Consider the following 14,162-nt stretch of genomic DNA (forward strand, 5'->3'; position numbering starts at 1 on the left):
AAAACAGTTTAGAGACATGCAGTGGGCGTGGTCGTGGCTGGTGACGTCACCCGATGACAGCTAGCTGTCAGAAAGTGAGTTCAGACCGAGCCGAGCAGACGGAGCGCCGTCGACAGCCTTTTGCTTTTTTCCGTTTGTATCTACTAGCACCGAGAGTCAACGAGACAACGGGCAAAGCTTTCCACCGAGCCCGGCCATGGACGAACAGGCGGGGCCCGGCGTGTTCTTTAACAACAATAACAACTCGGTTTTAACGGGAGCTGGGAAAGGACCGCTGCCCGATGGCGACGCTGGGGAGGCGGCCCGGGCTCAGTACAGTATCCCGGGGATCTTGCACTTCCTGCAGCACGAATGGGCCCGTTTCGAAGTAGAGAGGGCACAATGGGAGGTGGAGCGGGCGGAATTACAGGTGAAAACCCACCACACGACCACATATTAGTGGCAGAACTGCGGCACAGCTCTGCTCCTTTATTGCAACTCGCTAGAAGTGTATGTGTTTGATTGTTCTCGTTACCATGCTAGCTTGTTAGCTTTAGCTCAGGAGCTAAAGGCGCTGCACGACGGCTATTTGCGACCTTTTTACCTCGACTGAAACCACCAAACTTGCCTGCTGCCTGAAGGCTTGAGAGCACGCTAATGTGTTACTTAGTAGGCTTAGTAAAACGACTTATTGACAGCTATATTTACTAACTAAATAAATAGAGTTGTTGGGGTAACGCTAGCCACATTGTACATGTAACATTTAGCTTTGATTTTCATTGCATTTTTATCTGAAATCCATTAAAAAAAAGGTGGAGGAAAGGTAGCATCGTTATTATAAATATATTTATAAATGCTGGTATCTCTATATAGCTGTCTCTCCTGATGGACAGCAAACACCACCTAAAAGAATTTAGACTCAGTATGTCTTGTTTATGAGCCCTATGATAATATCCTAGCTGCCATGTCACTGCCACTCCTGATGGAAAAAAATCAAAAATGCAGTCTTTTCTAAAGGTCAGAGTGCTTTAATGGGTCTTTTTCAACTGTTTTGACAGTTTACTGACTCAGACCTAATCGGCAAGCAATTTAAAACATTCAGCTGCTGATAAATTTTAAGTAGGCAAAAGGTTTTCCTGCTGTGAAAGAGGATTTTCCATAGAGGAGACCAGCTGAACTAGATGTGAAAGACCCAGGTTCACTCTGTAAACCTTGTTTTATTGGGGTTTCCTGAATCCAGAATGTTAACCCCCCCCCCCCCCCCCCCCCCCCCCCCCTTTGTGTCAAGTTTTTTTTTTTTGCACAACTCTTTATTCTTTGGCCATGTTTGATTTCACTTTATGGGAGCTCAAATATATTTTCTGTTTAAAGTGCCAATCCCTGTTGGCTATTTTCTTTTTCCAGGTGATTCAAGTAATGATTAACAGTTATGGCCATATAACTGGTATGTGTGTGTGGCTTTAGCTGGGTAGAAATATCTGCAGCAGTCTACATGATGGACTCTTTTAATAACACACAGGGAAAATTACTTTAGAAACCATATGATTGGTCAGGATTTGAGTTGGCATTGTCATAGCTCATTACTATTTAGCTCTAGCTTAATGTTTGGGGGGGGTCGATAGTTTTGTCCTTTAGACAAGAACCCAACACTGACTTTTGATGGCAAGCAGCTCCATCCATGCAGTGACCTCAGCTAACAAAGAGATGAGAGGGAGACACTGCATTGTTTCTATACTGGTGACGTACAGGACGAACATTGTAGTAGGGTTTTGACTCATCAGTTCATGCAGCTCTCTCTGTCTGGCCCATGTATTAAGCTTCCTGTCTGCTGTCATGAAGCAAGCTTATCAGCGAAGCAGCAGCAACTGCGGCAAAGCGCAGTGAGGTTGCTAAATGGCTTATTGGGTGGTTTGTTTGTGGCGGCAAAACGGTGCGCGCTCAATTTGAGTTGTTGTTTTGGTTATTTCCCAAAACGTTAGCCAGCTGATATTTGGACGTTGTTTCAAAGTTCTGTTTCAGTCATAAGAATGATTCCAGTTACTGTGGAGCAGCATCTGATGGTAATCTTTCAAGAATTGATGTTATTTTGTAAGCTGTGAACATTTACCGTTTATTTTAATATCTTCCTGTTTTTAGTCCTGCACCTTATTGGAGCAATAATGAGCACTGAAAAGTTTAAATAATCCACATGGGACTGTAACCTTGTACTGTCCTCAAGGGATGTCTACTTATTGCAAATGTATACAGTACTTTAACCTAGAGAAGGTATTGATGGAGTAGCTTCCATTGAAGGGGCCACAGTGAGGAAGGAAAGTTAGAAAGTAATTTAAATGAACGTAAATAGACATGTATGAATAATGAAAAGTTCCAGTGGAGCTAAGAGCCTTTATGGAGGACACCATGCAGCATCTGCAGCGCGTTCTCTTTTTCATCCTCTCTGCAACATACAGTTCATAGTCTTCATCATCTTCACGGCCACACACTTTTGTTTCAATCAAATATTAAAGCTGGCATTTCGTCTTGTATGTTTTAAGGAAGGTTACAGTCATGGTTTCAGATAAAAGCCCATTAAGAATGTACTTCAAGTGATTTCACAACCCAGTGAATACCAGGATTATTTTTTTCTTGTTGGTTGTATAGACATTGAATGGAAGACAGTTGAGGCTGTGTCTTAATGTTGCTGTTTTTGGGAGGAAGGCAAACCCCAGGGCTTGTAGGAATGTCGTCCAGCCAGCCTGTTAGGTCATGCTCAGAGCCACTTCTCTCTGGTGGAGCAGCACAGAAACCGTACTGTACATGCTCGTGTACTCGAGCTGCTGTGCCGATTCTGTGTAATGTATAGGCTGTCATTCATGATTAGTCTCCAGCTGAGTGGTCAATGATAATCAATTGATTGACCTGAATCAATCTGAATTGTTTTCTTTTGCTGGTGAAAGGACATAGCTCTAGTTAGTCTGTGGTATGTTATCTTGGTACTAGGTGATTAGCACAGCAACTAATGATTATTTTCCTTATCTGTTTATCTATTTAATATGTTTTAGATTGATCTATTGTTTAAATAAATTATTCTAGGGCAGCTGTAAGTCATCCACTAATCACCAGGTTGACAGTTCGATATACAGGGCATAAAATTAGCACCAGCCAGCAGCCAAATGCTAGTAAAATATGCAATCAGCAGCCAAAAAAAACTGTAGGGACTGGCTGGTAAAACCTGAACATTCACTAGCCATTTGACCAGTGGACAAAAAAGTTAATTTTGCAGAGTGTGTAGAAGTATCCTTGGAAAAGATGCTAAACCCCTAATTGCTCCTGATGGTTAGACCAGCAGCTTGTGTGGCAGCTCACATCGATTTGTGAGTATGCATGTGAATAGTTGAATGAGAGGCACACTGTGAAGTGCTTTTGATGAAAAAAGCCTGAATAAATCCAGTAGCAAATTTTTGGCATGACTTAAACATTCATTTTAATTATAAAAATGGTTGTTGATTTATTTTCCTGTCAGATGCCTGAAAAATCAATACACTAATTGTTTCAGCACTCAGAGGAACTGAAACAGGTGGTTAGTTGTAATGGTTTCAAGTTAGATAAGTGGGACACACCAATTAAGTGTATTTATTTTTCATTAGGAGTGCATACATAGCATGCTGCTGTTGACTTTAAAGCATTGTTTTGGAGGACTGGGGCATATTTTAACATCATTGTGTAGCTGTGATTAATGGAATTGCATCATGTTGATACTTTGTTAATTAAAAATATTCTGCTGTCTAAAAGATTTCAAGCAAGTTATAATTAAACCAAACCTCTGCATTTCTGTATACTCTCCCCATACTGAAATGTATATCAGTCAGAAAGAATATTCCTATTAATGTTGTGATATTGATTTAAATGATATCACCCAGCCGCACTGATCCTCTCCAGGCCTCATGGCTCAGGTTTAGTCGAGTTACACCCTGTATGGGCCAGGACCGCTCCAGTGTGCTTCATCAGCCCTCCAGTTATGGGGAAATCCCTGCTCCACGGGGTATCTCCTTGCCAGAAGTATCTGTCAGCAGCCATAATTTGACACCAGGAGAAGGTTGAAGGTGACAGAGGGTGTAAGGCTCCCTTTGGCTGCACACTGAAACGTAGGCCAGCTCCACCGGATAGAAACCCTCTTATTTCTAAAGGAAAACCTTTTTAACATGAGCAACACTGTTATTACTCAGCTCATGTTGTTCAACTGATTCTCTGCATGTCAGAAAGGACTGCAGCAAACTGTGGAGCAGCCTAGAATTAGCCCGCTTCAGTTAGATGACTTATAACTGTGATTCCATTTTTACTTTTTTACTAATAGCAAAGCCCGGGTGCATTTAGCTCACTGGTGAAGGAATAAGGAGGACTGGGCCATGCTCAAAACACACACATGCACATACCGTCGCATTCAGAAATTCAGAAATGGGTGTCACCGTCATTCCTAAGTCGATGCTTCGTCCACCCCCAAGCTGTAGTTATTTTTGCTCGCCTTCTCGGTGTGTGCCTCAGAGTGGGAAAGCACAAAAAAAATGCAAGAATACACACTTCCTCACAAAGAATATATGCAATGTTTTGTCAACAAGGTAGCCCTCAGATATTGACACAGAAATTGTAGGGGTTGCGAATGTAGAGAGCTACACAAGTTCAGATAGAAACTAAAGCTTCACAACTGCTCACATTCTTTCTCACGTAACCGGGGGTGTAGACCACAAAGAACCAGCCCCGTCTTAAGCCTTAGCTTTGACAGACTGCGGTAATATTCAACTGAAACACCACAAAGACAGTCATAGCGGTACTAATCAAATATTCACTGTGCACGGGGTAACAGTGAGTAGTTTAAAAGGGTTTTGTGTTTTTACTGAGAGAGCGCCCGAATGCAGCCGTGTTTATTAACTTAAAGCCTGCTCCTCTGAGCTTTGCTGAACTGTCCCCGTTGGACTCACGCAGCACACGGAGGCTTTCTCCTGGCTGCCGAGCTGATTTGTCGACATGTTAATTCCCCTTCTTCCTCCCTCCATTCACACTTACAGCCTTCATCTTTCTACGTGGGTGTGCGGGACAGCTGCCCGATTGTGCCGCAAAAGTTGCCTTCCTCTCCCAGTTTACAGTAATAATGTGAGGTCTCCAGTCTGTCAGAGTAGTAAAATCTGTGTACTCGCCAGGTTCAAACTGCTGCTGTCCTAATTTGATGTGGTGATATGATGTAATCTGGTTTGTTTAGTTTCCCCCCATTTTTATGGTACTTTTTCTTTCTTTCATTATAGGGAAACCTGGGGATTTTTCACCCTAGAACTTATTTTCCCATCATTGTGTGTCTAAGTGACTAATGGGGTAATCATTTTTGAAATTGGTCCAGTATTGAAAGTATTGAGCTGCAATGTAATTGCTTGAAGCAATAGAACTGAGTCAATGTATGTCCACTAACAGTGCTTGTTTTTGCCATTGACTGGCTCACATTGTTATTATAAGGTTCTTGGTTGGTGTTAGGTTTTTGACATTACAGAAAGGACCTTACAGAGAAATAAAATGTTTTTCTTGACATTTCGCTTGATCCGCTCAAGGAGAATTTTCGTTCTGAAATCTTGCGCGAGTTGAGTTGTTGCAGGAAGACAACAGTGGAAATGTGAGCGAGAGCTGGAGAGAGGAGTGCCATGAAGAGTTTGTTGTGTAGTAACATAGTTTATCATGATCTGAAAGATAGAGGAAGTCATGGCTGAGTGTTTAGCTAATTATTGAACTGTCTTCCTGCAACAACGCAACTCTCGCAAAATTTCAGAAGCAGACATCTCTTTGAGCAATATTTGGTTAGACACGACAACAAACAGGCTGGATCAAGCGAAGCCCATAAAGCGAAGGTAGAGAAAAAAGTAATTATGTTGTCAGATACTCATAATAACAGTCTTAGCCTGTCAGAGGCAAAAACAAACACTTTAAGGGAGCACTATTGCCCCATCGAATTACATTGAAGTCCCTTTTCACAGCTGCTGGCTGTAGCGCTCCGTTTCAATACTGTGGACGAGTTTCAAAACTTGTGTCCTCATTATGCACTCTGAGAAAAAATTATGGGAAAATAGGATCCATGTTAAAAAATACCAAAGTTTGCCTTTCCAGTAAATGGTAAGGGCAGTTGTTTTTGTGTGTAGACATTGTAAATCTCCCTCTGTTTTTGTAGTTTTGTTTGTGTTTTATTTGTTCTGTTTCTTTATTTTTGACTTTGGCATGTTTAAATGGTTAAACTGTAAAAACAGAAACAGCTGATTATGTTTTTTTTCATTGTTTATTTTTTTCCACATTTGGAAAAACACTACTTCAGAGTCACAGTGCAGAATTGGCCCACCTACATCATTCTTAGAAAAATTGAGAAGGAACTTTCTTGTCTAGAGTTATCATTATCAACAGCAAAGCCCCGGGTCTCGTAATGCTAAAGAATAATCACTCTTGCTCCTCTGTGGACTCATGCATGTCATGAAGTGAAAATGCTCTCGAAGAGGCCTGAAAGAAGTGATTTAGTCACCCAAAGCTAAAAAGTGAAGTCCTGTCTGACATCTTGGACATGCCAGAGAGCTATTAGAAATGGAGATGGTACTGAGCTTTTTTTCTATCTCTCGGTGCCACACACACACACTGAAGAGGCCAAAGGGCACCAGCTGCCTCTTTGCTGCCACTCCTGGGGGTTGACCGCCTTTTATTGGAAGAAAATCAGTCTCTGTCTGCTGCGCCTGTCCTATTTCACTCATCTCATATTCTGAAATGGAGCACTTGACTAGCTCTGCCGGAGATGCTTATCCACATCAGTGTAAGCTGTTCTTGTGATAAACTACACAAATACACAGAGTTGCTGATGCTGCCTTATTATTGAACAGAAATGTAGTCAGACCGATGAATTTTTAAATTTTCACCCATTTTAAATCTTCCCAGCTCCGCTCACCAATCGGTAGACTGCCAAGTTACTGAAAGCTCAAATATCTACATATATATCTACAGGAGACATTTATACCTATTACTAAATGTTGTTTTCAACATGGCTCTGCAAAGACCACACCTTACAGTCACACAACCTATTTGTCAGGGAAAATGCTGATGTTGAAAAATTTAGCTACTGGCTTGTATGCTGGAGTGTGTGTGCACGCGACAAGCCGTATGTAATATTAATGCAGCAACATGGGATGCAGCACCCTAGTCCCAAAGAAGCCCATCATACCGCCTTTGTTTGCGCCCCCCCGGTAACACTGCAGTGTCAACTTCACACAGGCAGCATGACGGCAAAGTGCAAAGTGGAAAGTCACAAGATGAAAACGGCAAATCTGTGTCTCTGTAAAGGTTTAGAAAAACAGAGACGTATTTTTGTCAGCCATTTTTAGCGTTATAAGGCTTTTAGGTCTGTTTTATGTCTACGAGGTAAAAGATGCAGCTCTGCTCGCTCTCGATAACAGAGCAGAAATCTTTATTAAATCACAGTTTGAGCAGCTCACCCTTAATCCACGCTCACAGACAGCAGAGCGGATCGATGTGCAGTGTCTGCATTTAAAGGGGTGAGCTCCAGCCATGATCCTCACTATTTCACATCATCGCTGTCATGGATCAGAAGCAGCAAAAATGGAACAGTTGATTAAAACACAGCAGTTAATTTGATACCTACACCCGACAATCCGTCAGATGATCCAGGTTTTCTCAGAGACAGAATGCGGTTGTTGAAGGGTGCTAACACTTGAATTGCTGTCATTATGTTGCACTAAGAAGGAGGTGAAGGGACAGTGGAGGGAAACTGAGTTAATAATTATTGAAATTCCTTCAGGAGAGTTTAAAGATAATCCACCTCAGCTCAGCCTGACTGACAGTGTTTACCATGACATGATTGCTATCCATTTAATATCTCTGGATATATTTGATCAAAATCCGTGAGCAGGTCTGCTCTATGGAAATACGGAATTTCATGTTTTTGTTTCATCAGTGAAATAATGAACATTTTTCAGGTATTTAATATGTTGGATTTCTTGAAAACTGAATCCTGAGTGGTTACTTTTATCAAAACTAGTCTATCAATGAATCCTCCAGAAAATATGTTATGATACACAGTTTATCCATATTGTAATTTTAAAAACTACGTACACTATGATGGAGTATTTCATCTGTGTTGCCCAAACCTACAAACTCTGCTCTCTATAAACCCTGCAAGCTAAAGGAAATTTAACAGAAGCAGCATCTCTTATACTGCTTCACTGTCTGAATGTGGAATATTTAGTATGTTTAAGTATGTTTGGAAGCTTATTTCAAATATCTTATTGTATTTTATGGGATGTATCAGAGAGACAAATGTATAAACACCAAAACAAACTGGATACAGACCTTCTATACAATAACCTCTGTTGTCCTCATATGGACGGAAAAACTACCATGTTTACATCTGGATTTTCACTTACATATAGCATTAATTTTCTGACCACAGCTTAAAGCCTGTTAAAGTAATTATAATCTTTAAGGTACATGACCAGCGTTTACACCTGATTGGTGAATTCAGTTTGAACGTACCTGCATTACTACTGTTTTGACTGTAAAGGCAAGGCAAGGCAAGGCAAGGCAAGGCAGTTTTATTTATGTAGCGCATTTCATACACAGTGGCAACTCAATGTACTTTACATAAAACAAACATTTAACAGAAAAAAATTTGGGAAAAAAACATGGAATTTGAGAAATAAAAGTAAAACCTAATCATAGTAAACACATACATACACCCCCCCCACACACACACACACACACACACACACACACACACACACACACACACACAGCAGTTATATTAGTCTGCGTTGTTGTTTTCTATTAACAAAGAGAAAGTACATGTTGTACTACTTTACAGCACTTCACACAGCCTAGCACCTCTGTCTGTCTTGTGTTGTTTTGCTTTATTTTTTTTTCTGTTGCCACTAGTGTAATGGCATGCATGGAATGTACTTGGCTAGTTATCATGTCGGCCATCACGGTGCTCATTGGTTTGCAGTAACTGTGAGAGTAAAGACCCGGTGTTCATTGAAAGGAAGGTTGTTTGCATTGTAAATGTGGGATTTACACCAGGCCCCGTTTCCTTTTTCAGTCCAGACTGAAAGGCCAGTGTGTGTGTGACCGTGTTGTTTTCGTGTGTGTGTGTGTGTGTGACCGTGTTGTTTTCGTGTGTGTGTGTGTGTGTGTGTGTGTGTGTGTGTGTGTGTGTGTGTGTGTGTGTGTGTGTGTGTGTGTGTGTGTGTGTGTGTGTGTGTGTGTGTGTGTGTGTGTGTGTGTGTGTGTGTGTCCCGAGGTTAAATGAGTATCTGCTGGATTTCTTTTAAAAACGGAGTGAGCTCAGTCTTGCCGCTGTCTACATTAAATGGCCTCATCGTGTTGTAGATGTCTTTGTCAGTGATGCAAAACAAGTTTGGAAGAAAAGATGCTTGGAACTCAGACTTTGAGATCTTTTTAAGATATAAATAGTGTGGATATAGTTTATCACACTTACTGTCATACTCATACTTAAGCTGAAAATGATGTTGAAAAAGTGGAATGTGTAATCCATTACTATCCATGTGTTTTAAATAATGATGATCCACACTATAACAGAGACACATGAAAAATGAAGGCATAAAACTGCTCTGCTGCTTAATACATTTGCTTGTTGCCAGTTCATCTCTCATCAACAGAAAAATGGCAGAAATGTGCATCTCTTTTTAGTAATTGTCTTTATTGAAGAGTTAAACTATAGCTTTTCAGTACATGTTTGTTTATGCAGTTTAATGTATTTCTCAGGCTGTAATTAAGCAGGACTGGAAGCTGCTGCCCACTCCATTTTTCCTTGTTCGATTCATTTAACGAAGAGAAAGAAAATTGACTTCCAAACTTGGATTGACTGTATGTCAAAGCAGCAGATATTGAGACTGATTCTCTTACCTCGGCTTACCAGAGTTTAGCGGGCCTGCTGGTTATTTTCCTCCCTAGCCATTAGCCTATCTCTGCTGCCTCCTTTTCCTGTCTCTGAAAAGCCCTGCGCTCTAGATGGATGCCCCATTCTGCATGTCTCTCTCACAGACAGACTAAGGAGCCCTTATCCAGCACAGCCTAATAATGCAGTCAGTGTGAGGCCTGGAATTAAATGCTTCCTGTGTCTCTTTATGGCCGGAGTTGACTCATTGCATTCCTCCCAAGGTTAATGTTTGATGGAGGAGAGATGGCGAGCCAGAGATTCACAGAGCCGCACTCTTCTCTATCTCTGGCACCGCAGAACGACACAGGTCCGTGGGCCAGCGCTTCATTTGATGCGGATAAGGAAGCGAACGGTCGGCCCCGCTATCTCAATCAGTGCAGATGTACAGTTTCATCTACAGTGAAAGATGTGCAGTTTCTTTGTATTGTTTGTCTTCTTACACTTTGTTGTTGCTTTTTTGGTCATTCTTGAGGTACGACTTGGAACGTGTGTCTCTGATTTCCTCTGTTGAAGAAATCTCGCTGCTTTTTTGGTTTCCTTTGTTGGAAATTCAGTTGTTTTTCTGCTTAAATCATTGAACAATTGAACCGGAGAGATCGAGAGTCAATTAACAGAAAATAGCTGTGCAATTAGCATAACGAGGTATTTGTAGGTTCGGTTAACCTGTTGCATGTGATACAGTTTGAGCACCCAGAGGCAGTGGTCCTGACATTTCCTGATATTTGGATCAGAGCCACTTTAGCCAGAGTAAGTTATTTTGGGAGCCACTCAGTCTGGCTTTATTCAAACACTGATAATTTTCCATATGCAATATTTTCCTAAAGCCTTATTTGTGCCCCTTTTTAAACTGCTATGAGCCTCCTCTCCTATCCTCCAAAAAAGCCCAAATCCATCCAAGTTTTATTCCATATGTGCAAGTTGCTATCTGCAGCGCATCTGTAAACCACCTCGTTGTGGAAATCAATATTTATCATCGGCTAAAAAAAATGAACGGCTTACTCACTGTTCCGTGAGTTTTGTGGCTTCGCTGACATTTTTTCTCCATTCATTATCTTCCCCGCTTCGACTTATTGAAACTGAGCTTATAAACATAGCAGAGGCCTTTTCGGATTATTGTTTTTTTTTGGGGGGGGGGGGCTAACTTTCATTCTTTTTTTCTCTCTTTCTGGCTCAAAGATGTGGAAAGTTAGATTCATATTAAACATTGTTAACATTGCTGTCAATCCAAAACGCAGTACTATGGATTTCAGCTGAAAGCAGATGCACATAAAACAGGATGAATAAGGAGCTTCAGAGCATGTAGATCCATTTGTGTTACACATGCTTTGCCGGCGCCCCTTTCAGGAGCATCAGCTGTCGGCATCTATTGCATACTGTTTCCAGTTATTAGCATTCCTAGCATTATTTCTTTCTACAAATACCTGGCCTGGGTCGCCGTGGAGTCAGGAGCGCAGCAGGTCGTTCTGAGTTCCTGCGCGGAGAAGTGCGGATGAAAAGAAACGCTGCTGTTAATAGGAGGTAGATTGAAGTGCTGTCGTGACTCATTGTTGCAGGCAGCAGCAGCACTACTCGCTATCTGTGTGAAACTGTGATCCAACCCACTCAAACTCACACCATCCTCTGCGTGTAGAGCCAAACACGGGGATTCTAGTCTGTTTTCGTTCTCTTGGGGGATGCTCACATGTAGTTTTAGAATGTATCCAGAAGAGAAAGGTTTCATTTCCTTTTTGATATTATAAATATTAGAGATATTTGGCCGGTGGTGCTACTTCTTCACCTTTTTTTCCAGCTGATTTGTTTGCCTTTTCATGTTAATCCACAATATAAGCACTGTACTACTAAAATCTGTCATCTTTCTTTTAAGTGCAGCATACTGAAGCCCACCACTTATCCTCATTGTCTTGTAGGTGATTTACAACAATAGAGAAGGACTCTAAAGGAGTGTTGAAATGGAAACAACAGCATGCTTCTCCTCCCTTCTGTAAACAGCAGCCTGTAGAGCCTCTTGGCAGTCTTTACCTTTCTGTAACCTCTGAGTTACTCAACACACTGTGCAGATTTTTGTTGAGTTCAGCCTCAGTTTATCTCTCCTCCTCAGATTATTACAAGCGGACCAGGTTTTAAAAAAATTATTATACCTCATTATAAAATCATAATTGTAAAAAAATAAGCAGTGGTAAGCAGCTTTAACTAGTCGAGGCTAGCTGGAGCACGGTGCTATTTACCAACCTTTTCCCCGTTTCTTGTAACCGGAAAACCAATTTTGACGCTCCATGCTAGTAATCTTAGTAATTGAGTGTAACTATCATAAACTGGTCCTGTGTAAAAGCTAACTAGTCTAATTTATATGGCTGTTAGTTTGTCCACACAAGGAGTATCTGATTTGACCTATATTTTTTCTTACGTTGTAGTTTTGCCTATAATATTTAGCGGTGATAACAATCTTACAGCGTCTGAGCATGCTGTAAGATAGGTGAAGTTTAACTCAATGTGTCATCCGGTCAATGTGATTTATTTGGTGAGCTATCCACTCCACTCTCATTACAAGTGTGTGTGTGTGTGTGTGTGTGTGTGTGTGTGTGTGTGTGTGTGTGTGTGTGTGTGTGTGTGTGTGTGTGTGTGTGTGTGTGTGTGTGTGTGTGTGTGTGTGTGTGTGTGTGTGTGTGTGTGTGTGTGTGTGTGTGTGTGTGTGTGTGTGTGTGTGTGGTAGGTACCCTGTAATGTAATGCTGACTCAGACTGAGTGCGTCAACAGCTGCTGCCTGTTACTGAAGAGCGACAGTAGTGTGCAGAGGGAGAGGGTTTTAAAGGGGGTGGGGGTGGTTGTTGTGTGGGAGAGTGAGTAGGTTAGATTAAAATAGAAAAGTACAGATTGGCTTTGTATTTCCCATCATGCCACGCATATTGATTTGACATCATCCTATTTCAGGCTCAACAGAAGTAGTTGTTCTCAGATGTTTCCTCGTGGAGGTTGTCTTTGAAGCCTTTGTTTGCAAGTGAAGCTCGCATCTTTAGATGAAGACGCCAAGAAACCGGCAGCATAGACTCTATTTATAAAAGCAACTACTGTATTTCTCTCTCCTACTAATTTAAAATATGACCTGACAATCCTATTTTTGTGCTTTCAGGCCCAAATCGCCTTCCTGCAGGGGGAGAGGAAAGGCCAAGAGAATTTGAAGAAAGACCTTGTGAGGAGGATCAAAATGCTGGAGTACGCGCTGAAGCAAGAGAGGTGAGCGCCTCCCCACTGCTACAGCCCACCCACCACACACACACAAATACCTCAGCTAGTCTGCAGCAACTGCAGCGTTTTCATGTTTTGTTTGCTTCCTAAGAATAAATCCTCTGCCTCTGAGAATTGTGGAAAAGAGAGTACATGGCAGTGTGAGATTATCAGTGGTCAACAAATCAACATCTGCTGCACCTGCGCAGAGCTGGTACACTCTACAGTGCAGCTCTGTGCATCTTTTCTACAAGATTTATTTGATAGAGTATAAAAAAGAAAATCCAGCTTCCGCTTGTTTGTATCCTACATGTACTAGTCCCGACGTCTCAGCTGCTGTCAGCTATAGCAGTAATGGAGCGAGAGCGCAAGAGAGATTCCCCCCCGAGTCCAGCTGGTGTGATGTCTCTGGACGAGAGCATGTGTTGGCAGGGAGGCTTTGTTTGCCGTCTGATGCTGATGACTGCAGCGTCCCTCAGTAGAAGGACGGCGAAGGAGAATTTCTTTCTCCAGCCGAGACAAGGTCACAGTCGCAGCGTTCATTCTCCAGAAAACCAGAAGAATTATATTGTTCTGATTCTCCCGTGCACCAGCCCGTCGCTGTCACACAAAAGGTCCCCATGGTAGCAGCGGTGGTACACTTTGCATTCCCCTTCGTCCTTGATGCATGGCTGCACCCTGGAACAGAGATATATTGGTTGTGTCAACACGCCTCGACCAATGTGACTTCAAGCCATCAAGCATATCATTCAAAGAGACTCTGAAACTGTAGTCCTCTGCAAACCTACACAGTCCTCATTTATTTTGGACACACACGTAAAGTCTTTCTATCAGCATCGCTCAGGATTAACTCAGTGCATTAAAGGGTAATTCTAGTTTTTTACGGTCTTAATGTTGTAGCTTTTGGCCATCATTCCTGTTGGTAATACCACATTGGCCCGAATACAAGACAACCCTGATTCTAATTATGTTCCAAGCCTCTTAGAAAAATACTTTT

The 14,162-nt window shown here is 41.8% G+C and overlaps 1 protein-coding gene across 1 annotated transcript in view; it reads left to right on the forward strand.

The window, feature by feature from the left end:
* Window positions 1–93: 93 nt before the first annotated feature.
* Window positions 94–14,162, forward strand: part of LOC133991673 (striatin-like) — a 29,213-nt gene continuing 15,144 nt past the window's right edge. Inside the window, exons 1-2 of the mRNA XM_062430164.1 lie at window positions 94–409; window positions 13,071–13,174. Coding sequence (XP_062286148.1) covers window positions 197–409; window positions 13,071–13,174 — 317 coding nt within the window. The 5' untranslated portion in view covers window positions 94–196. The remainder of the gene's footprint in view (window positions 410–13,070; window positions 13,175–14,162) is intronic.

This window comes from Scomber scombrus, chromosome 12 (genome assembly GCF_963691925.1).
Source record: "Scomber scombrus chromosome 12, fScoSco1.1, whole genome shotgun sequence".
In the NCBI taxonomy this organism is placed as follows: Eukaryota; Metazoa; Chordata; class Actinopteri; order Scombriformes; family Scombridae; genus Scomber; species Scomber scombrus.